Below are 27,524 nucleotides of genomic sequence, written 5' to 3'. Positions count from 1 at the left end.
GGCGAGCGCTCGGTAACTCGGCTCAGCCTGACAGCAAACCGCGGATTCACCGCCGATTTTATTACTTATTTCTACAATTTAATTCAATATCGCGGTTATTTCGGACCAGTTTTACTGATCAATAAGAGAAGAAGGTCAAAGTGAACAGCACCGTTACTGAAAACCGGAGAATTAAACAGATAATCATGGGCAAAAAGTACCACCTTAAAAAAGAGGGGAGAAAATACAATGAAAATGGAGACCTGAGGTAAATATTATATTTATTTATTTTATTTTTGTATTCTGAGAGCAAAAATGCATCCCAGGATTACAGGTTAGAGTGTTGAAAGAAAGTTTGTGTGTACGGAACACTGTGATCTATTTAGAATAACTCCTGGTTGTACCATAAGAGAGAAAATATGTGCAAAGTTTATACATGTTTCAGTTTGTACAAATAGTAATTGAAGATTTAAATTCCAAATATTGTATCCCAGTAAATACAGGTTAGAGTGTGCTGTAAAGTGTGCTGAAAGTTTGTGTGTGAGGAGACTGTACGGAACACTGTGATTTAGAATAACGCCTGGTTGTACCATGAGAGAGAAAATATATGCAAAGTTTATACATCTTTCACTTCATTCAAATAGTAAACGAAGCTTTAATTTCCACGAGAAACAATCTATGTTCATATTAAATTTTGTGATTTTATTAATTCACAGTGAGTGAAAAGAAAGTTCAACAGATTTTCTCACATTTAAATTCTTACTCTTCTACATTGGGGGGATCTGCCTGTTGGGTATTTTCATTTTATAGAACACTAGGTTTAAAAGTTATCCACTTTAGCCGCTGTCTCACATTATCAATAATCACTCTAAATATTTAACCCCACAATTCATTCCAGTCACTTGAATGAATTCCAGACAATGATGTGACTCCAGACACATTCGCCTGATGTTACCGGGCAAAACAAACTATTTCTGGGTTCTTCTTTTGTGCTTCATATAGCTGTTTTATTCTTTTAAGTTTTTTCTATAGCTGTTGTAAGAACATTTATAAAGATATAAACTTAACCGGACAGAGGAGTCTAAAGAGTTTAAGCTCTGTTTCTTATGAGTTTGGCTGAATTAGGGCAACATAGACATGTACTGTACAGTAAATGTAAAAAAGCCCCAGCTTTCAGAAATACAAATAAATTGTTGTTCATTTTCATTTATTAAACTAAAATGAATAAAAGTAAATTATAATATACTGAGAGTTGTAGTAGCTACTACCTAGTGTTATGTTCTACTTTCAGCATGTGCAATACATTTATATTGATTTATAATTAATGACTGTATCTAAAGAACCTTTGTTTTATATTGAATACTTAAACAATCTCTGTCTGAAAGGTGGCCATTTTCTTTTGTATATTTATTCTGCCCTCCTTCGCTCAAATATTTGTATTTGGTATATTACATGCATACGTCAATGGCATCATACTGGGTATTTAGAACCCTAAAGCAGGAGTGACCCTTTATTTACAGACATTTCAACACGGTCTGTAATAAGCTCTATTGCCCATCTATCAAACCATTAAAATCATGTAGAATTTTCCTTTTCCTAGTATGCACATTGGGCTTATTTAAAGTATGGATTGAATGAAACAGGTTTCAGTATTTAAGCTTGCTGTTGTTTTGCAGTGGTGAAAAAAATGAAAATAAAAAAGAGAAGTCTGTGCAGGACCCAATGGTGGGACCATTGCAAATAGTAGGTGGAATGTTATTTAATAAATCTATGACTGTTTTTATTTTAAAGTTTAGTCTTCTAAAATGTCTCTAGATGGCTAAATGTAAATGATATAAAAGTTATGTAAATAATTAATCATTAAAAATAAATGTATATTAATATAAACCATCTTATCCATGCCAGCTGTAGCTATTTTATACCTAAAATTTGCGTTTGTACATTTTCAGTTTCGTTATGCAGACAGTGTGGATATTGTTCTAATGATATTTGGAACCATCATGGCTATGGCTAATGGGGCAGTTCTTCCTGCTATGGTCGTTGTGTTCGGAGACATGACAAACAGCTTTGTGCATGACTCCATTATAGAGAGTCTGCCTGAAAACGTAACTCTTCCTCCAGGTGAGTCCAAAGCAAATTAGATCGAGTCTAAGGCAATAACTGTGACATTTTATTGATTTGTCTAGTGTTTGGTACTAATTTAGATGCACAAGACCATCATTGAAAAGACCAGAAACTGTTGACTAAACTGAAAAAGCAATTTGTTAATTTAGGCTTTAAAATATTAACAGTTGTGTTCTAAATGTCTGATTTTTTAGATTTTATTCCTTCTAATGAAACACTTGGAGAGCAGATGACAAGGTACCAAGTCTTTATGATGACCAGTTTATTTTCTTTCGTTTATTCATTTTTACCATGGCATAATAATTACCCTTTACTTTTTCTCATTGTTCAGTCAAACGTTATGTAATGTATTCATTGTCTGTTTTGGTAACCGTCACGGTGGGTCTGATTAATTGGGTGAAAGGCAGAAAACACCCCAGACAGGTCGCCACTCCATCACAGGGCAGACACACAAGCTCAGGCCCTTCTTGATATTTATTTTTAGCTGTTTAGTTTTGGACCTAGGCTTTTTACCCTGCAAAAATGATACATTAGTGAAAATTTTTACTTTAATTAAAACAAACAAATTATTTCACATAGCTGGCAACAAAACATCCCGATCTAGTTAGAGAATTTTATTTCATTTAGTAACAAATGGTAAGAATAATTTAGGATTTGGTCACTAGATGTATTTTTTGCTGTTGATAAATGTTGCCTTCTTAATTCTGTCATCTTTCACACAGGCATGCCATTTACTACAGCATCATGGGAGGTGTAGTCCTTTTTGCAGCCTACATGCAAGTGGCATTTTGGACTTTGGCTGCAGGACGACAGGTGAAAAGGCTCAGAAAGTTGTTTTTCCACTCCATCATTAAGCAGGACATTGGCTGGTTTGATGTCAACGAGACAGGGCAGCTCAACACACGTCTAGCAGAGTAAGAGAGAAGCTTGAGTGGAATAAAACTATTTAAATGCTACATTTAAATAAATGTTTCTGGTCAAATTAAAATATTTATACAATTTCGTCTTAGCCAAAGGTCAGCCAGCCAGAGGCATGTTGGTGTCTTCCTTTTGTGTCTTTAATTTTGCACCACAGCTACAAAGGTCATTTAGCTAGCATGTAATAGATTTTTTAAATTAAAATCTTCACAATAAATTAAGTCTCAAAAACGTGTATTTGCTTTAAATTGTGTAAGTAATGTAAGTTTGTACACATTTCATCTGTATTAATCATTTCGAACCAAGCAGGGTTGAAAAATAATTAACAACCATTTCTTTGTACACATTGCACAAACAGCTTTTCTCTGCCCTCTTTAGTGATATCCTTAAGATAAATGAAGGCATTGGGGACAAACTGGGCACATTAATTCAGTCCTTCACCACCTTCTTCACTGGCTTCATCATTGGCTTCATTAAAGGCTGGAAGCTCACCCTCGTCATCGTCTCCATAAGCCCCCTGCTCGGTATCTCAGCTGCAGTCATTTCCAAGGTTAGAGACTCAAGGCAGAAGAGAAAAAGCATTTGCTGTAGTTGTTTAGTGATTATGTAAACAATGTGGGGGACAGAACATCTGGAATGTAAACTATAGCATGTCTTACTGTACATGCTAAATATAAACAACCCGGCATGAAAAATGCAGCAGCGTTGGTCAATAAACTGTTTCTTTATTTTTAGGTCATGACATCATTCACCTCAAGGGAGCAGACTGCATATGCCAAGGCTGGAGCTGTTGCTGAAGAGGTTCTCTCTGCCATCAGGACTGTCTTTGCCTTTGGGGGACAAAAGAAAGAAATACAGAGGTGTGTTTGTATGTAATCGAAAGTAACTTGTGCACCTTTGATGAAGTAATTTAGGTACAAATATAAGAGCCAGTGTTCGAAGTCAGTGGTGCTGCTGGCCGGTTAGGTGTCTACACGTACATGATTGGCTTTGTCTGAGGAAGGGGGGTGGCTGAACAGCCTAGCCACTGCGAGGTGCACTTGTCAGTGTGCTCTTAGTGCTGGTCCCAAACCTGGATATAAAACAAATCAGGTATGTGGACCAGAATGATCTGCTGTGATGAGCTCTAATAATATATATGAAAGAAGAAAAAATATTTTAACGTATATAACTTTATTATGGCTTGTTTTACTGTGCTTTTGCCTCCCTCACACTCTTTGTGTTATTTGGGTATTCCTGCCCTGTGCTCATGGTTTCCCTGCGGAAGTGGACCCACTGCAACCCTAGGTCGACAACTAAATTATAGTGGTATATAATATGAAAATCCATTATAGTTTCAATCACCTTATGTTTAAAAAAATAAACATGTTTACAAAAATGTGTTTCACCGAGTACTTAAAACATTTATATAACATCATTAAATCATGTCAACGTAATCTCACCAGATTGTCTTTCTGACAGGTATCATAAAAACTTGGAGGATGCTAAGAATGTTGGAATAAAGAAAGCCATTACAGTGAACATTGCTGTGGGTTTCACCTTCTTTATGATTTACATGTCATACGCTTTGGCGTTCTGGTATGGCAGTACATTGATTTTTGCTGGAGAGTACGACGTTGGAACACTTCTCACAGTGAGTAAATGACATGAAAGTCAGACGGATGAATTGTTGATTCGTAATTATTATTTTAGCAATATCAGAGCACTAAAAATTCATATCCACAACTTTTTCTGTTCCTCTTCTTTAGGTTTTCTTCGCTGTTGTAATAGGAGCGTTTGGCCTTGGTCAGACTTCACCAAACATTCAGTCATTCTCCAGTGCGCGTGGGGCTGCCCACAAAGTTTTTAGTATCATTGATCATGTGAGTCATATCACATAGTGACCTTTCACTTCCCCTCTAAATCTGAATGTCTATGCTTAATATCAGATCAAAAATAATAATAAGGGTTGCTCTTACACATTGTTTACACTGATAAGCTTAATAATAGCTATAATTAATAGCAACATTAATGACTCATTAAGTCCTTCAGTTTCAATTTCACTCCTAAAATAGCACTGGAAGACTTCTAACAAACAACACAATTTTGGTCCATTAGCAGAACAAATTGATAATGTTGAAATGCCTCTAGATTTGGTTAAGTACTTCAGTACAGTAAATGTTCCAGATGTGTTAAAAATCCTTGAAGGTTAAAAAACGGAACGTGAAAAAAATGATTTGACTGATTTGATTTGGGTAACATTGTCGTTTAATAATAATGCTGGATGTCAAAGGTTGAGCCAACATTATAACTAAAATAAGTAAAGAAGAAAAACTAGGAAAATAGTCACATTGAGGAACGATCTTTGCAGATTTGTGAGAGCCCAAACTAATTTAATTCAGAGCTTCATAGAAAATTCTGAAGAGAATAGCTGGACCTCTTTCCTGATATTCCGTACTTCCCGTCCTCTGTTTCTTCCCAAAGGGTAAACGTAACAAAAAGAGGTCAGATTGAGAAGAACTCAAACTCATACACATTGACGTGCACACATCAGTTTACTTAGGTGCTAGTTTTCCGTTATAACAAACCTGGGGTCTTTGAGGTATGAATAAAAAGCCGGAAATACATCTGAGCCAATTTAAATAAATGAACACTTGCTGTTTGCGCTTCCATCAATTGTTTAAGCAGTATTGTAAACTCAGACAGAGTACAGGACCAAAGCTGACCTCCTACTGAGATCAGAACAACATTCAGCCCCAAACAACTTTTTTAGACCCCTGTGATTTTTAGTAAGGAGTTTGAAGCATACTGTAGCCTACTGGGACTAAGCTTCCAGGAAAGGAGGGTATTTCTGTCTTCCCGTTTATTAGAGTAACGATAACCAACATCATGGCAGTTGATGCACTCTTATTCCAAGCATGCTGAACATCCCAATGACATTTTGTGAGCTGCAGCTTAGATGTCGGTCAATAAAATGGCATTGTACTGTCTCTTTTTGAAACTTCCTGTATTTTTTTCCTACAGAAACCAAGCATCGACAGTTTTTCAAATGAAGGCCACAAACCTGACATGGTCAAAGGAAACATTGAGTTTAAAGATGTTCACTTCAGCTACCCCTCACGTCAGGATGTGAAAGTACATTCAAGCATCTTCTTAGCTAAATCACTTTGGACGTGTTTAAAGAAATATGAAGTGTTTTATTCATTCTTCTTTGTGTCTCTAGGTCCTTAATTGCATGAATCTGAAGGTCACTTGTGGACAGACTATTGCTCTTGTGGGTAACAGTGGGTGTGGTAAAAGTACAACAGTCCAGCTGCTTCAGCGCTTCTACGACCCCCAAGGAGGAACAGTAAGTATGGGGGACATCCTTAGGTTTTGATTGTGCTGAGCATTAATTTTTGGACATGTCTTCACTCTATTCCTTTCTCTTGCTCTAGGTTAGTATAGATGGCAATGACATCCGCACTCTAAATGTTCGCTGTCTAAGAGAAATGATTGGCGTCGTGAGTCAGGAACCTATTCTTTTTGCCACCACCATTGCTGAGAACATTCGCTATGGTCGTGAGGACATCACACAGGAGGAGATTGAACAGGCCACACGTGAAGCCAATGTCTACGACTTCATCATGAAACTTCCCAATGTGAGACCTGTTGAAAACATACACTAGCACACAAGAAAACAGTACTTATTTGAAGTTAGATCAAAAGATAAGGTGTTAAAAGCCAGTGGGTGATTAAGACTTTAATTTTTAATTAGCAAGCTAAGCATCTCTTTTTTAGCCATTTGTGTAAGTGCCTTTTAAAAGCTGATAGCGATCACTGTAGAGTAACTGAGCTGTGCCTGATTTATTTGGTATCCTGTATTATCTGGCATTTGGTTTAACAAATGATAATTTTTAGAAATTTGAGACCTTGGTGGGAGATAGGGGCACCCAAATGAGTGGAGGGCAGAAACAGCGAATTGCCATTGCCCGAGCCCTTGTGCGCAATCCCAAGATCCTCCTGCTGGATGAGGCTACGTCAGCTCTGGACACAGAAAGTGAGGCAATTGTACAAGCAGCTCTGGATAAGGTAAATGTCCAAATTAGTACACATTAATAAACTCTACCATGTTTTCATTGCCCACTAACATGATGAACTATAAACAAGACAAATACATGTGTGATATTTTCTCATGTTGAATGGCAAAGGAATAAACACTGATTATTACTGTCAACAGCTTACTGAGCCACCTGCATTGAGCAAGTGTGAATACGATGTGACATGATCAGAATTATGCTCTGATTTGGTGTAGGTGAGACTGGGCAGGACGACCTTTATAGTGGCCCATCGTTTGTCCACTATACGCAATGCTGACGTCATCGCTGGATTTCAGGATGGGAAAATTGCAGAGCTGGGAACACACGATGAACTGATGGAGAAAAAAGGAGTCTACCAGTCTCTTGTTTCAACACAGGTGAGCTTAACTCATAGCCACAGTGAGGTGGGGGTGTTAAGGGTCCATATAAACACCTATGGATTGAAATGGAATATTCAGAAAGATAGTGGTCAGGTGTCCACATACATTTGGCCATGTAGTGTACATGTCCCTAAGGAATTTTGACTTCAGCTTTACATTTACTGTCAACACATCACTTAGATAATCACCACTTTAATCTTTCAGACATTTAGCAGCACCAAAGCTGAAGAGAAACATGATGAGGACGAGAAGAGCCCATCTGTCACCTCACTGACTGAGCGCACACTCTTCAGACAAAAATCCAGGAGCTTTGTTGGTTCTCAGAATGGACAGGAGGATGAAGACAAAGACCCAGCAAAGGTAAAACGTTCGGGTTAAAATACAAGGTTTATTGACTGGCAGGTGTACATAAAACATTATATTTGGGACACTTCAGTTGGTGTACACATCATGTAGATGTACATGTAGAATAATAAAAAAGATAATTAAGGTTAAGGCTGAGAGAATTTACTTTTATTGTTTTGTTTGTTTCTTTGTGTAGATATGAACATTAAAGCACATTTGTAATTCTATTATCTATTTCTATAGGAGGAAAAAGTCCCAGAAGTGTCTTTCTTTAAAGTGTTAAGTCTGAATAAAGCTGAATGGCCCTACATGGTGGTGGGTGTCCTCTGTGCCATTGTCAATGGAGGTTTGCAGCCTGCGTTTGCCGTTATCTTCTCCAAAATCATTGCCGTAGGTCATACTAAGATCAACCTCATTTTTAAGTGAATTTGAAATGAGCATTGTTCATTTTTTTTCTCTACTCATTTTTCAGGTGTTTGCTGAGACTGACGAGAACGTTAAAAGAGAGAGAGTAAATCTTTTCTCAATGTTGTTTGCCGGCATTGGAGTCGCGTCCTTCATTGCTCTTTTCTTACAGGTGCAATATGTTTGTTGAACTTGAAATGTATTACTATGACTTAGGCCAAAGTTCATGTTTTAGAGCTTAGGGTATAGAGTTGAACTTCTGCTTTTGGGTTGGTTTTATTACCTGCTTTCATTTAATAAAGTCTCAGTCTAACTTCACATGTAATTCTTTTACAGCGTGACTGTGAGCAAGAGTTCAAGAAACACGTGAGATTAGACACGTGGGTCTTCTCTAGACTTAGCTTAGCTAGTTACTAACCCAGTATCTACTGAAACCTTGGTTTTCAGCACTAAACCTGCTGGTTATAATCATGACATGTCCATAAACAAAAGAAATTATACCATTATCAGAGAAAAAATGTATAGAAGCCAATTAATTAGGAATGCTTAAATAAAATTCCTGGCTATTTAAAAAAAAAAAGTAAAGCAGTATATACAACATCCTCCAGACACAGCCAATCATGTCTGTATATAGACTCCCAACCAGCCAAAAGCATCACTGGGGATTCGATTCCTGGATCCCAGTGGTAGCGTAATTTAGTCTAATAAAGTAACCCAAGCGCCATCGTATTTGATAATTCATATTGAACTGGCTACTTGGTGTTAATGTATAGTAAATATAGATTTTTAGAGCCAATGTAGCCAAGATGCAGCTGTTTCCACACAATATCCTAAATTAATTTTAGTTACTCAAAATATTTACAAAAATAGGAAGCTTTTATCTGATCATATTTTGAAGTTTACAGTCTGCTCCAAATAAACTGTATATGTTACCATATTAATTCTTCCTTTCAGGGTTTTTGTTTTGGTAAAGCTGGTGAGATTCTGACTATGAGACTGAGGTACAAAGCCTTTAAAGCCATGATGAGAAAGGTGAGCATTCGTACAATGTGCCAAATGTCATGAACAGAGTATAGATCCTCACTGGGATTGATCTCAGTTTATGAGTGTGTGTTTTAGGAACTGGGCTGGTATGATGACCCTAAGAATAGTGTGGGAGCGCTGACCACCAGACTGGCCACAGACACTGCTCAAGTGCAGGGTGTAAGTAATGTTTGGAAGCTCCTAGAATAAATTCATCGAATAGGAATCCCTATTGACTTCATTTGTGCTCTGTGTGTGATTAGAATAGAAAATAATTTGGACAGTTTTTTAGTCTACCAGGAAAAAAAACACAATCCTAATTTTCTGTAAAAAAAAACCCCCATGTACAATATGACACTGAGTTCATGATCTGATTATTTTAATGTTTTCACTGTAAAGACATGAGTAGACCCCATTAAGCTTAATTTAAAAATTATATAATTTACGGTGCCTTGAAATTCATTATACAAAATTTCTTAACATAATTCAGTGAGTACATGTTAAACTTTAATTGCAACAGTGTTTTTAGGTTAGAAAAGCAAAATCAGTAATATGGCAGTATACCGGTCCTTGTATTACTGAAAGAATGAATCTGTGTTTGGATTGTTGGATAGTTCTTATAGTAAATATTCAAGTGGGATCGTAATTCTTATGAAATGTACTGTTAATAAATTTGTAAATGTTTTTTGGCCAGGCAACCGGGTTGAGACTGGCGACATTTGCTCAGAATTTGGCCAACCTGGGCACTTCCATCATCATCTCATTTATTTACGGCTGGCAGCTTACTCTCCTCATCCTGTCCATCGTCCCAATCATGGCTGTGGCCGGGGCCATCCAGATGAAGATGTTAGCCGGCCATGCAGTAAAGGACAAGAAAGAGTTAGAGCAAGCTGGAAAGGTACGACGTTTTGTAAATGTAGTGAACACAGAATTACATGTAATACATGTTATTTGTTTTAGTTGGTTTTGTCAGTGTTTGTTTTCAGCTGAACTTTACATACATAATTTGGCATTGATCCAAAGTAAAGGAAGTAACAGTGTAACTAAACTCAGCCTGGCCATAACCACTGGGACAAGTGTAACTTGGCACTGTATATACTGAACACACAGACACAACGACTTGCCATTTTAAATATTGCAGCTTTATATGAGTGAATATGTGCATTACTTAAAATCCATAATTATTTTACCACAATGCTTTGATTTCTTGTTAGAACTGTACTTCTTAATAAATATGACAATTTGTCCATATTTATATGGAACTTTTCCATAAAATCAGATCATTAATATCACTCTTGTTGGTTTTCTACATACACTTTTAAACATGGCCCCAAGAGTGACACAGGAATAGTTTATCGCTGCACCACCCGAGCACCAAAATCTCAATTATAAAATGACTATGAAATGCAACTGATGACATTATTACATATAAAATTTATTGACATGTTTCAGTTAAAAAGACAACTTCCCATCATAGACTTCAACTTAATTTTGGCACTCCACACCTCTTAGTAAAGTGGCCACCACCTTTTAGTAATTTACACTTATGATTGTCAAATATTATCTTTTAAATTGTAAAATCAATAAATTAAGGACCAAAAAAGGACACCATTAAAGAAATGTGACAAAAGATCATCATTATTTCTCTCCCTTGTCTTTAGATAGCTACAGAGGCTATAGAAAACATACGCACAGTGGTATCACTCACCAGAGAGAGCAAGTTTGAGATCCTCTACCAGCAGAACCTAGTTGTGCCCTACAAGTATGTTTATTAATATTGGAGATTAAAATAGAAATACTTACACAGTTATGATTGTTATCATTTTTGTCTGGGTTCTTTTTCCCAGGAATGCTCAGAAGAAGGCACATATTTTTGGTTTGACATTCTCTTTCTCCCAAGCAATGATCTACTTTGCGTATGCCGGCTGCTTCAAATTTGGCTCATGGCTTATAGAGCAAAAAATGATGACCTTTGAGGGTGTCTTCCTGTAAGTAACTAAAGTCAAATATAAATGTTGGCAAAGATTGTAAGGAATTTAAATGTCAGTTTGTCCATGTTAGTGACTAATTATCCTACTTTATAGACATACATTGGTAGCTAAGAAAATGTGATTTGCTGCAGTTTGGAGGGACGCAGGGATTACACTTGGTTAGTCGTGTCACCTTGCAGTCTAGATGCAATACACAGACAATAAAAGCACATTTCTGACTTCAGCTGCCATGAGGCACATAAGACAGTAGCAGATTATTGGGTACAAAGGTTGCTGGTTCCCATGGTGTGAGTTAATTATTAGAAAAATGAAGATGCATGCCACAGGTTATGGCATTCTGTGTATCATGTTTATTGCAATACTACTAAAGACTAGTGTTTATAGCTGCACTTAAATTCCTTTTGGCTAAATGAATGAGTTTTTATATATTGCTTTTATTATTTTGCTCTTTTGTTGGAATTTTCTTTTGTTGCTAGATACATGGCTTGATATAAAGTATGATGATATGTTATTCTTACAAGAAGGCCATGTATGTGATTACAACCGAAAACAACTCAACCGCTATGATTTAGCAGATATAATTTAGATAATTTAGTGATTCTGCATTCCTTTTCTCTCTTGTCAAGCTCTAAGAAGAATGGATTGTATTTGACTGTTTTTATTAGTGGAGAATGTTGTCATACCAATGCCAAAGCTTTTTTTTTTTTTTAAATGCCATTGTTTATAACCAAAGCCATTTTTAGGAAACGAAAAATTAGGAGAAATGTAAGGTGATACCTTATTGATGTTAGTAGACAAACAATCAAATTTTTTCTTTATTCTATTGTGATGCCCAGTTCTAAAGAAAAGGATGGAAGTGCAAATAATATAGTGAATCAGGCATTTTCATCTACATCACTTTGAAGGGCAGCAAGATCCTTAGTAGACTGAAAATAGGTATGATGTACACATTTGTGACTTCTGTATCTTTATTGTTGTTTCTTTTTTTAGTGTAATCTCAGCAGTAATATATGGAGCCATGGCTGTGGGAGAAGCAAACTCTTTCACTCCAAACTATGCCAAAGCCAAAATGTCTGCCTCTCATGTACTAATGCTCATCAACCAAGTACCAAATATTGACAATGGCTCAGAAGATGGAGACAAGCCGGTACAGTTTTTTTTTCTCTCTAAATGAAATCTTAGATGCTGCAGAAAAAGGTTCTTTGTGTGTGCTGATGTTATTATAACAGCACTCAGGGCTCAGCTGACCTGATGTTTGTATGAAAATCAATATCTGCACAAGACCTTTCTGCACTGGACCTGTATCTAGTTTATTTTCTCATTGATATGTGATCTTCTTTTGAAAGGTACCGTACTAAGACAATCTCAGATCTAGTGAACATGTATTTTTCTTTCACTGTTGCTTGGCTTTCCAAAATATATCAAATTCTGTAAAAACTAATAAAAATACATTACTGTCTTGTCCGTGCAGGATAATTTTGATGGAAACGTCCGCTTCAGTGACGTGTACTTTAAATACCCATCGAGGCCAGATGTACCCGTGCTGCAGGGCTTTCGACTTCGGGTGATGAAGGGCCAGACCCTCGCGCTGGTGGGCAGCAGTGGCTGTGGCAAGAGCACCATCATCCAGCTCCTGGAGAGATTTTATGACCCACTACGGGGCACAGTGGTGAGACAAAAATACTACACACATTAGACATTTCTCTTCAAACATTAAATCATCTTCCATTTTTTCTAATACTGTTCGGCATTATTGTTTTTTAGCTAATAGTCAGAGCTCATTGTTGTAGTGCCATGCCATTAAGGCTTGTAGGGGGCATAAAGGCACTGATGATTTACTGTATTAGTTCCTTTAACCATCAATTTCTGTGCCTCACTGAGTGCTAAGTTATGCCAGGTGGAAAAACTTGTATGTATTCATGGATTCTTTATCACAGTCTTGCTGGCTTCTTTGTTGGCAACCTTCTCTTGTTTTTTATAACCGTGATGCCGGGCTCGACCCTGTCTGGTTTACCACAGATGTCAGCACTACTTTTCTTTTTCTTGGAAACTCAGCAGGTGTCCTGTCATTGGCTGTCATGAGGGATATGTCTTTGATGAACAACGGCACGAGTCTGTGTTCTGGGTTTCTTCTCTTTACTCTTATTCAGAGAACTGTGACAACCAGTTTACTTTTTAACTCTTGTCCTATCTATCTGTTACTCTCTCAGATATGGGGCTACACATCTCTGTGGAGACCCACCCATAACACTTGCATAGCTGATACATGTTTTTACTAAAAAAATGAACCATATATAACTTACCTGACTTGCTGTAAGTAGTTGGTTGGGTTAAAGCCAAGCTCTCTTTTATGAGATGCTTTCATTATTTTCTTTAACACATTTGAGGAGACTGAAAGCTGTTAATGCCACACAGGACCCAGAGGAAATTTATATTAATGAATGTCCAAAAAGCTTTTAGATTTGGTGTCTACATCATTTTGACCGTATAATGTATACAAGGCTTAGAATAGACATGTACGTCCACAGAAACATTAAATAGTTTTGCAGAATAAGACGTTTCTGCTAAACTGTGTTAATTGTGTATGATGGTGCAAAAATGTACTCTTATAAAACATACTGTACACTTCTCAGTAATTAAAATACATTGAAAGAGGCTCATAAAGCACAGTTCATTTTGTCCTCTCTGCCCCGTTGTTTGATCATTCAGTAACTGAAATTGCACCATAAATCCCTAGATGCAAAGATAAAAGCAGAGATACTTGAGCTTCATGCACTAATACATACAGCTCAGTAGTGCCTCTGGCAGGTCAACAAATAGAGTGCAGCAATTATTGTTTATAAAACATCCCAGAACCTTTTGTTAGTTATGTGTTGTTTCTAATGTTTGAGTCATGATCTTAATATTAATTGTGTCTTGCTTGGTAGATGCTGGACAGTAGTGATGTCAAACAGCTGAACATCCACTGGCTGCGCTCTCAGATTGGCATTGTATCTCAGGAACCTGTGCTGTTCGACTGCAGCTTGGCTGAAAACATCTCATACGGAGACAACAGTAGGCACGTCTCTCAGGAAGAGATAGAGATGGCTGCCAAGGCAGCAAATATACACTCCTTTATTGAGGGCCTGCCTCAGGTACATACAATTTTCTAATGAATATGAACTCTTAATTGTAATTGTTTAGCAAGATATAAACCTCAGTTCCAAAAAGGTGGGACAATGAATGAAATGGTAATAAAAAGACAAGACTGATTTGTAAATTCTTGTTGAAATGTTTTAAATTAAAACTCCCATATTTTTATTCTGTATGTTGTTGAGGAACGTTTCTTCTAAAATGTTGGATTATTTGCTCACGTATTTTGTAAAAACATTTGACAAGCCTTGAGACATTCCTCATAAAGGACTCCTGGATGCTTGTTTAATACTGAACATTATAAACAGGTGACACAATAATGCTCATTTCTAGAATGTTCCAGGTATTGATTTTACAAGCGCTTATTTATTATATCATTATACTAGTACTGCTTTTATTGAAATGTGGTGCAGTTACAAAGCATGTCCCAAACTGTCCCAACCTGGAATTCAGGTTTGTAGATGTGATAGAAGCAAGGTTAACTGAATATTATGTGCTGTGATTTGGTATGTGATATTCTGGTTTGCAGAAGTACAATACTCAGGCAGGTGATAAGGGCACCCAGCTCTCTGGTGGGCAGAAGCAACGTATAGCTATTGCAAGAGCCATCATCCGTAACCCTAAACTGCTGCTCTTGGACGAGGCCACATCCGCCCTTGACACTGAAAGTGAAAAGGTACAGCATTCAGAATAAATTTGAGTTTTTGTATAAATATAAAAATACTGTGTATTGAGGTAACTTCAGGACTAGACTGCTAAAGTCTGCCAAAATACCCAAACAAAGCAGTAAAATCATTTGCTGTTTCGTATGTGCAGCAGTAATGCATTTTTAGTAGGAGAAGATCTCTGTAAATGACAGGGTTGGGAGTGTCTATATGGAATGTGTCTATGTGGAGCTCTGCTACATAAAAAATCTAACAGGCTATAGTAAACAAGAGGAAAGTTTACAAGCTCACAAGCATATTGTACTCTGAAATTTGTTTCTTTGGTGCAGATTGTGCAGGAAGCCTTGGATAAAGCTCGCGAGGGTCGAACCTGCATCGTGGTGGCTCATCGGCTGTCCACCATCCAGAATGCTGATGTTATTGCGGTGTTGCAGAATGGTGTGGTGGTGGAGATGGGCACACACCAGCAGCTTCTCAACAAGCAGGGAGTGTACTACACCCTCATCAATGCACAGATGGGTCACGGGACATAGAAACTCCAAAAAAATTAAAGTTTGTTTCCGGGACAGGATGGGAACTTGGCTATGGCAGATTTGGGTCAACCATGTGTATGTTTATAGTTAGAATGGGCAATTTGACAATATATCAAAATTGCTGGCATTACACTTTGTTGTTCTGAGAGTTTCTTGGGTATTATAGCTTCTATTTTCACATTGACCAACAAAGCTGACTGGATGTTAAGATTTATATTTATATTCATTATTAAATTTTTCCTCATTTTCTATGTTAAATGTTTAATTCTAATCATAATAAACTAGCACTACTGCTTCAACTGCAGTAAATCTGACCCATTTTAATCCTAATTTACAAAAATCCCCAAAGCTTAATCAAAGTAACTAATTTGCATGTACAATCAAAAACATTAATTACTGGGCTTTTTTGAAAGTGATTTACTAATATTTACTCGAGGAGGTCTTTTTCCATGAATGGGCCGAGGCTGACAGATTGTTCTCAGTAACAGTTGAGCTACACAGTTACTAATCGTAATTCATTCATTCTGCCATTAGCATACTAATCGTAATATCAATTAGGATCCAAGTAATTTAGAACTAATTAGGTTAACTTACTAGTTAACTTACTAGTTTACTAAAACACACTAACATTTGGAGGGGAAAACAGACTTATGTGACTTATATTTTTTGTATAATGTAATAAAATAGTGAAGATACTTGTTATAATTATTGGAAAACAAGTATGGTAAATGTTCTTTATTGCTCTAACATAAAAATAGGACCAAAGACCTAAACGGGTAATCATACTCCTTATTTATCAAAATGTACATATTCTAAAACTTTTATTTATAAGAGAAACTAACAGATCTGCCATCTGTGATTACACTGTATCATGTTCTACTGATTTTTGTACTGGCTAGCCACATTTTTGAAATAAAGTTCATTTATTTACATTTGCCAACTTGTGTAAGCATTACTTCTAGATACAAAACACCTCGTGGACCTGACGGTAACACACTCACTCAGTAAATCCATTTATTTAACTGTTTTATGCAACTTTGCCCAGTTTAATGTCATTTTTATAAATCTTGTTTAACTTAAAAACAAAAACAAATCTAACTGCTTATATTACTAGAATATTAGTGTGAGATTCATGTACAAATTGCTGTTTGTAAGTATCTTAAACACATACACTTGGAACAGGATATAAGTGCTTTATTTTCAATTATTACAATAGCATGAGTAATTATTTAAAGAAAAGTGGTACAAGCAGATATTAATCTCTTTAGTGATAAAAAAAACACTTGAATGCAACTTAGTAAAATCAACGTGTACTCTATTTTGTAGGAAAACAATAATATAACAAACAAATGAATTATTAAACCATTGGTTCTTAACTTGTAGTCTTAATGGCTCTAAAACAAAATCAAGATTTTACCAAAGCTACAGCAGAACTGTCACTGTTTACATGGAAGCTCACACAGCTGGTGAAAACTGTTAGTAAAGCAGTGGAATATCACACCATTATGCAACTCCTGTAAACAATTCCTGTAAGCACTTTTCAGCAGATTTCAGTTTTTGTATTGCAGTTTTTTTTTACTATTTGCAAGATTACATTATTAAAATATAGATACATTTTTCTCAGTTTGCAGAATATTTTTCTGTCCAAATGCAGAACTAATGAATATACAAAAATGCATGTACTGTATGTGTGCAGGCTGCAAGAGAAACTATTGGCCACTTTTTGGCCCCAGCTGAGAGTTTGAGTAGCACTAACTTAGATGAAAATTATCTACATAAAGGACACTTGCTGAAATTACTACAGACTTCACTGATTTCACAGATTGAATAATACATTGTAAAATCAATACTAACTGTAGAAAAACATACAAATTACAGAAATTAAATATGTACAAATTAAAAATTGCATTGTTGCTGAACATTTGCATTGATTTCTGCATTAATAAAATAAAGAGGTCTTTCTAGAGGTACAGTGAATATATACTGACTGGCTACTTTATTATAAACACCGGAAACAGTGCACTGCATAAAATCACACAGACAGAAGTTCAACTCACGTAATGTTTAAATCAAACATTGGACTGGGGGGAAATGTGAACTGACTGACTTTAACCATAGCATGGTTAGCATCAGTATGGTGTTCCTAATAAAGTAGCTAGTAACAGTATACAGTATATTTATAATCTGCAATGCAGCTGTAAAGTAATTAGTAATTCAGCCACATTGCATAAGCAGCGGTTTACAAAAGGTGGTGGCTGGACTCGCGTCTTAGAGGAAGCACACGTTTGCCCATAGACTCCCAGACAGGGAGGACACAGTGGGTAAAATGGGAAATTGTATTGTATAAATTTTCTTCATCTCTGTCATGGGCTGAGAGTGTTAAAGCTGTGCTACAGCAAACTGATTTTCTGATTTAAAACTGGACACAAATCTTACATTGTCAATGAAAATCCCAGAAGGCTTTTCTCTACAGGTTGGACAGGGTGGTGAGCTGCATTATGTCATGAAAGGATGTGCATAAATACTGGAAAAAGGTCTCGGCGTCTGTCTCTGGACACGACTTCCAGGCCGTACAGGAAGCAACAATCCTAAAATTAGGAGCAGAATATGCTGGATAAATCACACTGGATTACAGGAAGCAGTTTATAGTCGGGGGTTTTGTGATTAGATGCCCTAAGCAATTTAACCTTTCTTAACATGGCAATTATTAAAAGATCCTTAATCCTTACATTACTATTTGTAACCACAGTTGATGCACACAATACATCTTTATTTTTTGGAAATATAGTATTTATTTTTATTTATGTTTATAGTTTTCTTTTTTTGGTAGTAACAGGTGTTTTCCAGACATTCTTAAGTGTAGAGCTTGTGGCTCATGTGTGCAATCAAACTAGCCATATTTATATAGGCAGAGAGAATTTACCAGCTGTAGTCAGTTATGCTAACTTAACTAAGTGAAAGACCGAATAATAATCTACACCATCAAATTAATAATCCAAGTAGCTGTAAATTTATTTTTCACCCAGCAGATTTCTCTAGTCAAGTTTTTAGAAAAACCCACAATAAACTTTGGACAAAGAAATTCGTTTTCGTTCATTCAGTCAAAGAAAAGAAGAGATTAAAAAATCACTGTGTTCGGAAAACTGTCATGACCTGTCGCTTACTAATGTTTTATTTTAACTGTACATTTCTGAGCTCACCTGTCATCACGGATGCGGTAGAAGAAGCCATAGCCGTGGTGCACCATGGGAGCAACAGCACCCAGAACAGTAGTGTAGCCCACAAGACTGGATGAAAGAACAAAGTTTCCTCCTCCACCACTGCTCATTAAAAACAGACAGAAAAGAAAACACTTTTTGTAAAGTTAGCCATGTTACTCAAAGCCAGTGCTGTTCTAGTTCAGAGAGGAAAACAGTAGCTGATGTGCAGAATGAGTGCAGTGTTTACTCAAAATAAATAATAACATGCAAACAGAGGCACCACTGGCCAACCGGCATACAAATCTCAGTTCCAGAAAAGTTGAGACATTTTGGATAATGTAATAAATTTTTTATATGAGTGAACCTTTTACTGTAGAGGGGGTCAGTGTAAAGCTCAGGAACAGGAAGTCCCTCCTCCTTGGCAATTAGGTACAGACCCAGCAGGTGTCTATCAAAGCCTAGACAAAGTAAATTAGTACATAATGAGCACAAAACACTTATTCAGTACTTTTTCGCTGTGGCATTGGCTTAGGGATTAACCTTGTTAGCCCACCCTTCACATTCACACATTCCTTCTTGTTGCACTAAAACTGCGCCCCTGTGCACAAAGCAAGATCGGTACATAACTTCACTAGTTTGAGGTGAAGAAACTCCAGAGGCCTGCAAAGAGCCCTGACCTCAACAACTTCTTGTCCCACATCAGTGCCTTACAAATGTTCATTAGACTGATCTGTTTTGGAATAGGATGTCCAAGAAGCTTATGGTTAAATGTCCACTCACTTTTGTACATACACTGTACCAGTCAATTATGAATCAGTTCTTTTATATATCTACTGAATTAGAACAAATAAAGCCATTTTTCCTAACCCTCCTGTGATGTAGGTTTGTAAAATATAATACTATATTGTTTAATTTTGTCCCGTAACAAACCTTTTCCTTTCTGAGCCTCATCCATCAGTTTGTTGTGTTTGTTGAAGGCACGGAGCAGAGCTTGTCTCTTCTCTTCAACCTGTCGAGAAACACTAGTTTAAACTCAGAAGAAACAAAAGCTTGAAATGTTGAATCTACATCAGATCAGGTGTAAGTAGACATGTCATGTTATGCTCTCGGTTTTTACAGATGCTGCAGGGTTCAGCATTACGGCACACCAATGCTGAGCCTCCACTGTGCACGGCCTCATGGTCTCTGTACGGCCATGATAAAATCGTCGTGTGGTGGCAGTCTCATAACAGCTACCAGGTCTGAAAAAGACAAACAAAACAAACAAACAAAACTGAGCGAGAGAGAAATAAGCATTGTAGGCCTGTTTGACAGTTAACAATTTATTTATTTTATCAACTATGTTGTAAATGAGGTCTCTACCTCAAGGTTTTTTCAAGTTTAAATAACTGTTGGTTGGTAGGTTGATGATTTTTTTATTGTGGTAACAAAAAAAAAACCCCAGCAGTCTTAAAATAAAATAAGAGATTCTTACTTTCCGTGTAGTCTGTAGTAAGTTAACTGCATGGCCAGCTGCACAAACGTGTCTGGGTGAAGTTTTCTCTTCTTAATAGCTGCCTTCCCAAAGGAGGTGAAAGCATAGCAGACAATCTGCAGATCCTGTGTCTGGAAATAAAAGCCTTTTTAACACGTTTTTTCATGCAAATTCATCGTGTGCTTAAAGCCACAACAAAACGTAAACATCCAAGTTCAGATTACATTAAATAATTATGATAAGTAAATGGCACAGTACCAGGAACCCGAAGACCTTCCCATGTCAGTGTGGATTGTTCCCTGGGTACTCCAGTGACCCCCCACTTTTCAAGAAACCAGCAGCAACAATGCCAGCAAGAGACTGGCAACTTAAAATTTAGCCTAGGTGTAAGTGAGTGAGTGAGTGAGTGAGTGAGTGAGTGAGTGAGTGAGTGATTCTCCATGATGATCTTATGAACTGTATGTGTATTCCTGCCTTGTGCCAATTGGAAAAACACACACAAAAAATACTTCTGGTCTGCCGCTGCCGGTTTGAAAGCAGGGTTGGAATTGCCTGGAATTGGCTAGTTATGCCTTGATCTACAGGACAGAAAGGAAATCCCTCCCTTCCTTCCCAACAGCAAAGCCAGTTATGCTTTGTGACTCCTATACAGAGGTGGTAGTGGTGTTTTTTTTTTTTTTTAAAGAGGGAACACTTCTGCTAAAATCCCTAACAGGATAGTCACTGGCGTATCATTTACAGTGGTTATTGATGTGGTGGGATTGTTTACTTTTTACATGTGAAAAGGCTAAATGGTGTGTGTGAGAGACGCACCGTTGTTCTGTACTGCTCTTTAGCAAGTGCAATGTCTGTCCTCACTTTTTCATCTACGGTAAACACAAGCTCTTCTGGAACAGGCAAGTCATGCACCACCTCCGAACCCTGCAGACAACACCACATTGTTAAACACAAGCTCTTCTGGAACAGGCAAGTCATGCACCACCTCCGAACCCTGCAGACAACACCACATTGTTAAAACACATGCACATATAAACACACAAACACACACACACAAACACACACACACAATCCAAAAGCATTCTTACCTTCCATTTTCCACTGGTGGCCATTAATTTTTGGTCAATGTAGTAACAGAGAGACACCAACACCATGGCATCATAGGGGGCGTGCTATAGAATAACATGGATAACTATCAGAACAGACTTACCAAGTAAAGATGAAAACAATAATAATAATAGTAATAATAATAATAATAATAATAAAAGTGCCATGTTTACATCACAATTAGAGGCGAAGGTGCCATCAGCAAAGCTAATACTGTTGTATGATTTATCACCCCAACGCACAGTGGGGTCTCCTGTCAGTGCCAACTGTGTCATCTACATAAAAAAACAAATATACATAAAAATATTACTACCAATTAACTCATAGAATAGCAACAAAGCAAAAAAAAACACATTTTCTTGTTTTTACCATTGTGTAGTTCTCCGGAGTACAATTTGGTTTTGCATCATCCAGTGAGACAACAAACAGGGAGCTCTGGATTGTCTCCAGTATGTTTTTATTAACAGGATCAATGGAGATCAGATAATCTCGAGCCTGCAGAGCCACACAAAGAGATAACAGTAATAATATGAAAACATAAACATTAATTTTAGAATGTTGCTGTAAAGCATGTTTGAGTTAGATGTCTATGTGAGTGATTATAATTTAATGTTTCTGACCTTAGCCCAGCGAGTCCTCTCCTCACTGGTCAGAGCAGCCACACCATCACCTTTTACATCTCCATCACAGATCTGTTTAATGTACGTCAACTGCCTAACATATTACAGGCAGAAATATTCAAAATTCAAAACTCACTCATAGTTGGTTACTGGTACACTCACTATCCAAATTCTCTAATCTGGTTAAGTATGAGCGAAAACTGGAAATACATTATCATCTGCATTAGTGCTTCATTCTGATTATATACAGTGGTTATTGGGTCAAATTAATTATTATAGCTCAGAAATAAGATCTTCCATTAACAACTGTACGAGAGCCTCTAGTAAAAAATGAAAATTCATCTTTAGGAAGACGTCATTACATAACTGACGCAATTTTAAGCCAGTAACATCTTTCATGCAAATCATTTTGGATTATTTGTGCCCATATAAATGGGGCATGTTTAACTGCACCCAGTAACTAAGCGACAAGCTTCGATTACAGCGGAAAACTATAGAAAGCATGTTGTCACTTCAGGTCCAAAGATCACGTAGAAACAAATGCCGAACACACAGAGTATTACCATTAATAGTAGCATACCTTAATATTTCAGGAGGAGTGATGATGCATCCATCACAAAGAGCATCAAACGTGAAGATTCTCCCATGACACATGACCACGAGATGAGAAGGACACGGCCCTTCACTTTCTAAAACACAAAGTCCACACATAGATCCCTTACTATAGAGTACACAAATACACACACACACACACACAAGCAAGGTTCATACCCCCTCATTTATTTATTTTATCCACATCATTGATTTATTTTATTCATTTGTTCAGTTGTTTAACAAGCGGTTGTGGAACCACATTTTTAACATGGAAATTTGTTTTAGTTGCATATATTATGCTGTAATGTTTAAAATTGTGCAGACAGAAAAAAAAACCCATTGTGTTTACAATTGTGTTCACTGTGGAAAAGATCCGTGTCAAGGGTGCATTTCCACCAGGCCTCACCAGTTTTAAAATAGTTGAGTATGGAATCCTTGGTAACACCAGGTACTTTGCAAGTGCAGAAGATCATGCGGAACTGGTCCATGTCGAAGGGCATGTTTCCTGCCTTATGCACAGCCAGCTTCTCCCTGATCCACAACACAGGGAAACAGAAACACACACACACACACACACACACACACACACACATCAAATAACTCTATAAACTTTTAGTGAATACACACCCAAGCAAAGCATGACTTATCCTGGGGTTCTGGGTCTGATTTCTACCTCCCGTCACTGTCTGTGGGGATTTTTACACGTTTTCGCAGTGTCTGCATGCAGTACTCTCAAACAAGGTTGATTGGCTACTTTGTATTGATGCAGACCATCAGAAGATGTGTAAGGGTTGCCAAGTGTTCTGTTTTTGACTGCTAAGTTCGGTTCTCAGCAAAGTTTGGTTAAGATGCACCACTGATGAGTAGGTACAGTGTTTTTTAAACAATGTCATGTTATATTGCTGTTCAGAATAATGTAAAGTAAAAAAACCAAAGACACTTCCTGGCATGTTTTGTCACAACTAAGATTTATGTAAGCAGTGCTCATGAAGTGATCAGCCGTCTGTTTGGTCAACAACAGCCACAGATCACTGCTGGTGTGAACGCAGAAATAATCGTAAGTAAATGGCAATACTCACGTCCGGATGAGATCCCAGTATTGCAGAGTGAGCCACACAGTCATGCTGGTCCTCTCCAGCTGTGTGCCTTCATATGGGGGCCAGCAATGCTCCAAGTATGGTCCTGGACCCCCAAAGTTCACATTCAGTTGAGACGGCATACGCAGTTCCAAATATGCTGCGTCCAACCACCAATCTTCCAGCTAGAAAAACAAACAGCCGGTCCTTTTTAAAAAATGTTATGGCAATCCAAGTTATTTAGAGCATGCAGTAATGGTACAAACTCCAATTCCAGAAACGCTGGGATTATGTACATTGCTAATGAAAACAGTAAGCAGTGAAAATCAGTAAAAAGAAGTTTTGTGTAAATAAGAGCAATTGAAGTCGTGTGGTGGTTAAATCTTGAAGTTTATACGAGTCAAAATTCCCTAGAAAACAAACAAACTGGCACTACATGTACAAGTTCAACAGAAGAAGAGTCACAGGAGGGAAATTTGGCAGCTGCATTTGTTTACTATGACAAAAATATTATATAAGTGTGATAGGTCACTGTTACCCAGTTGCGCTGTGTCTTGGCTCGTTGTAAAAGCTTCTGGTGTAGATGTTTGCCGATGTTCTCAGCAAAATGCTTTACAGTGGCTTCAGTGTTGCGAAACTCATCTTCAGTAGCAAAGGGCTTCACTGCAAAAAAAACAGTTTGAGTAAAAGCCTCTCACTGGTGCATTGATTTGTCTGCTGTTTTTTTTTTTTTAGCTTATGGTCAGTTCAAGAAGGATTTTTTTTACCTGCGTCCAGGTATTTCCTGAGGCTTTCCTCTAGAGAAGGCACAGGCAATGGTGGCAAGCTGGCCTGGTGTTGGAAGGTCCGCTCAGCCGCAGATTCAAACATTTGATTATTCATAATCACACCTGTATTAAACACAAACAATATGATCAGTAGTGTTTCAACACACAAAACATCAAGTAGTGTTTACTTCTACAATCTTAAATTTGAGAAGCTCTGTATTAAAAAAAACAAAAGAAAGAATTTAGTTGTACTGCACACATGTACATGTACATATGACGAATAAAGACATTCTTCTAAATTCTAGTGGTCCAATGTAAAAGCCCACCACTAGTGAGATTTTGAGCTGTTGAGCTGGTGCTTTCGACCTGTCCAGGCTTTCTGTCTAGTCAGGGCATATAGAGGATGAAAAATGGCATAAGTGCAAATAAACAAATGCACAAATAAACAGAACCGACATGAGTTTAGATAAATAAATAAATGCAGAAATAAAAAGTTTAGTAAATAAATAAATATTTTTGTCACAAAAAGGCATATTAAAATAAACATCAATGCTTATTTGGTCCATGCTTGTGCCTTTTCTCGTACTGCATAAAACTAGACATTAATATGGAAATGTAGAAATAAATTAAAGACATTTATTTTAATATGCCCTTTTTAATTATGAAAACTATTTATTTTTATACTCATGTCATTTGGGTGGCACAGTGAACATAACGTTAAAATCCTAATAAATAAATACTCATGTCATTTCTTGTCCTCATAGTGGCGCAGTGCATTAGTGACAGTGTCATTATTGCAGGTCTTTCACACTTAAATAATTTTTATTAAACAAAACATATAACATACTGGAAACTTTAGTAAATGCACAACACATTTTACAATATAAAGTTTGTCTTTCTAATGAAACAAAGCAACCCAAGTTCTGTATCACTTCTATAAAACCGTGACTGGCTGCAAAACATTTAGCATGCACTCCAACACAATCAGGACTGTGCACAAACGAAAACATGGCACAATGGTTCATAATCTACCGTTTGTAACCACTATGGCCAAAGTCCCACCCCATGCACCTTTAACCATACCTGTTCTGCTGTTGTATAATGCAAAGTCCAGTCACAAGTTGTCCAGTATCCTCCACAAACTGGAGGTTCAGTGATATACTTTATTAATATAATAAACTGTTCAGTATAGCGTTGGACTCTGTGGTTAATCCTCCAGTCTGTCTGTACATGCAGCTCCAGCTAATTCACACTTTACAATGTAAATAAACACACTCACCTCAGACTAAAATATAACGAACTGCTAACACAAAACAGTCCATATGTTTAATAAATCTGACATGAGGTGCATGTGATGAATAATTACTGTTATTGTTGTAGTTATAGTTGTTATTGTGAAACAGAACTGGAGCAAGAACTGTTGGGACCAGTTCCATCACCTTTGCTCCAGTTTTTTCTATTTACACGCAGCTTTAGCCAATCAGGACTCACCAATGCAGCACTGTCGGCTCTTTATCAGCTTTTCATAATACAAGTCCGAGGGTTTTTTTATATTCTCATGTATTTATTCCTCCCACCGACAGGGCGGCATCTCACACATTTACTATTCACTTACCATGTAGCAATGTAGAGCAGCCAATCTACCTTCTGCATGTTTTGGTAGGTGAGACAAAACCAGAGTACCCAGAGGAAATTCACTTAAATATTATTAGAGCATTTTGATCAACCTACTCTACCAGCTGAACCATTATGCCAGCCAGTTTTTGGGATGAGGGACCATCACAAGACATGCATGTTTGCGTCTAAGTGCATTACTTAACTTTAATATCCAGCAGCTCATTTGAAGTTTATGGGGGATTTTTTACATAATAACATATCCATTTAAGTCTTGGTTTCATCTGGACTCTGACTTGACACGGTCTTGTAACTGTCTTGGACTCTCCCTCCCAGACCCCGACAAACTGCCCCACCTGCTGGGGGAGCACAGAGAGAGCTGCACACTAGCAGCACTCTACACACACACACACACACACACACACACACACACACACACACACACACACACACACACACACACACACACACACACACACACACACACACACACACACACACACACACACACACACACACACACACACACACACACACACACACACACACACACACACACACACACACACACACACACACACACACACACACACACACACACACACACACACACACACACACACACACACACACACACACACACACACACACACACACACACACACACACACACACACACACACACACACACACACACACACACACACACACACACACACACACACACACACACACACACACACACACACACACACACACACACACACACACACACACACACACACACACACACACACACACACACACACACACACACACACACACACACACACACACACACACACACACACACACACACACACACACACACACACACACACACACACACACACACACACACACACACACACACACACACACACACACACACACACACACACACACACACACACACACACACACACACACACACACACACACACACACACACACACACACACACACACACACACACACACACACACACACACACACACACACACACACACACACACACACACACACACACACACACACACACACACACACACACACACACACACACACACACACACACACACACACACACACACACACACACGCCACCAGGTGAGGGACAGTGGGTGACCTTGTCTCACACACACACACTTTTGTTCTTTTACTGCCCAAATTTAGTTCGTCACTGTTAATTTTTTTCTTATATTGTTATTACCATTTGCACTATTTTATATTTTATATGTATATCTGTAATTTTTATTTTTGTATCTACGTATATCTAATGTTATTATTGTTGTTTTTATTTTATTTTTAAACTTTATTGTTTCATTATATTTCCTAAATATGTTACCAAGCTTTGGCAATACGAATGTCCATATTTTGTCATGACAATTAAGCTACGTTTGAGTTTAAGACTCAACAAATGTGGCCTACACTACAGCCTTACTGAAGCTGCATAGTGAATTCGTACACATTATTTACACTT

The 27,524-nt window shown here is 37.5% G+C and overlaps 2 protein-coding genes across 5 annotated transcripts; one reads left to right on the top strand and one right to left on the bottom strand.

Moving 5' to 3' along the window:
- Window positions 1-16,452, top strand: abcb4 (ATP-binding cassette, sub-family B (MDR/TAP), member 4). Of its 2 annotated transcripts, XM_062985864.1 has the most exons (27): window positions 1-247; window positions 1,656-1,722; window positions 1,929-2,100; window positions 2,298-2,340; window positions 2,826-3,017; window positions 3,400-3,571; window positions 3,757-3,881; window positions 4,483-4,654; window positions 4,770-4,883; window positions 6,025-6,135; window positions 6,224-6,349; window positions 6,438-6,641; window positions 6,901-7,071; window positions 7,295-7,456; window positions 7,664-7,819; window positions 8,048-8,194; window positions 8,277-8,381; window positions 9,164-9,241; window positions 9,329-9,412; window positions 9,927-10,130; window positions 10,894-10,994; window positions 11,080-11,220; window positions 12,214-12,370; window positions 12,695-12,892; window positions 14,151-14,357; window positions 14,885-15,031; window positions 15,350-16,452. In XM_062985864.1, exons 1-27 carry the CDS (start codon window positions 186-188, stop codon window positions 15,551-15,553), a joined length of 3,822 nt encoding a protein of 1,273 aa, XP_062841934.1. In that variant the 5' UTR covers window positions 1-185; the 3' UTR covers window positions 15,554-16,452. The 2 variants fall into 2 exon arrangements, with proteins under 2 accessions (XP_062841934.1, XP_062841935.1); XM_062985865.1 differs by lacking the exons at window positions 7,664-7,819; window positions 8,048-8,194; window positions 8,277-8,381; ... (8 more) ...; window positions 14,885-15,031; window positions 15,350-16,452 and having other exon boundaries at window positions 7,220-7,351.
- On the bottom strand, window positions 14,961-25,701 carry crot (carnitine O-octanoyltransferase). Of its 3 annotated transcripts, XM_062985867.1 has the most exons (18): window positions 25,472-25,701; window positions 24,389-24,511; window positions 24,160-24,284; window positions 23,625-23,806; window positions 22,952-23,076; window positions 22,532-22,640; window positions 21,952-22,045; window positions 21,701-21,826; window positions 21,505-21,606; window positions 21,313-21,396; window positions 21,041-21,148; window positions 20,228-20,358; window positions 19,871-19,994; window positions 19,684-19,762; window positions 19,118-19,211; window positions 18,754-18,873; window positions 17,990-18,141; window positions 14,961-15,017 (listed from the first exon to the last, which is right to left on the bottom strand). In XM_062985867.1, exons 2-17 carry the CDS (start codon window positions 24,501-24,503, stop codon window positions 18,021-18,023), a joined length of 1,839 nt encoding a protein of 612 aa, XP_062841937.1. In that variant the 5' UTR covers window positions 24,504-24,511; window positions 25,472-25,701; the 3' UTR covers window positions 14,961-15,017; window positions 17,990-18,020. The 3 variants fall into 3 exon arrangements, with proteins under 3 accessions (XP_062841937.1, XP_062841936.1, XP_062841938.1); XM_062985866.1 differs by lacking the exon at window positions 14,961-15,017 and having other exon boundaries at window positions 16,739-18,141; XM_062985868.1 differs by lacking the exon at window positions 14,961-15,017 and having other exon boundaries at window positions 16,739-18,141; window positions 20,228-20,352.
- Window positions 25,702-27,524: the final 1,823 nt, after the last annotated feature.

Source organism: Trichomycterus rosablanca, chromosome 23 (assembly GCF_030014385.1).
Source record: "Trichomycterus rosablanca isolate fTriRos1 chromosome 23, fTriRos1.hap1, whole genome shotgun sequence".
In the NCBI taxonomy this organism is placed as follows: domain Eukaryota; kingdom Metazoa; phylum Chordata; class Actinopteri; order Siluriformes; family Trichomycteridae; genus Trichomycterus; species Trichomycterus rosablanca.
The sequence above is the reverse complement of the archived record's forward strand: the minus strand, read 5'-3'. Positions and strand labels throughout refer to the sequence as shown.

Coding starts and splice junctions, on each gene's coding strand:
- abcb4 (XM_062985864.1), top strand. CDS start 186: ATGGGCAAAAAGTACCACCTTAAAAAAGAGGGGAGAAAATACAATGAA. Junction 248..1,655: donor AATGAAAATGGAGACCTGAG/GTAAATATTATA, acceptor GTTGTTTTGCAG/TGGTGAAAAAAATGAAAATA. Junction 7,457..7,663: donor AGTCTCTTGTTTCAACACAG/GTGAGCTTAACT, acceptor TTAATCTTTCAG/ACATTTAGCAGCACCAAAGC.
- crot (XM_062985867.1), bottom strand. CDS start 24,503: ATGAATAATCAAATGTTTGAATCTGCGGCTGAGCGGACCTTCCAACAC. Junction 23,807..24,159: donor CCAAGACACAGCGCAACTGG/GTAACAGTGACC, acceptor TTGTTTTTCTAG/CTGGAAGATTGGTGGTTGGA. Junction 18,874..19,117: donor GACCCCCTCTACAGTAAAAG/GTTCACTCATAT, acceptor TTTAATGAGCAG/TGGTGGAGGAGGAAACTTTG.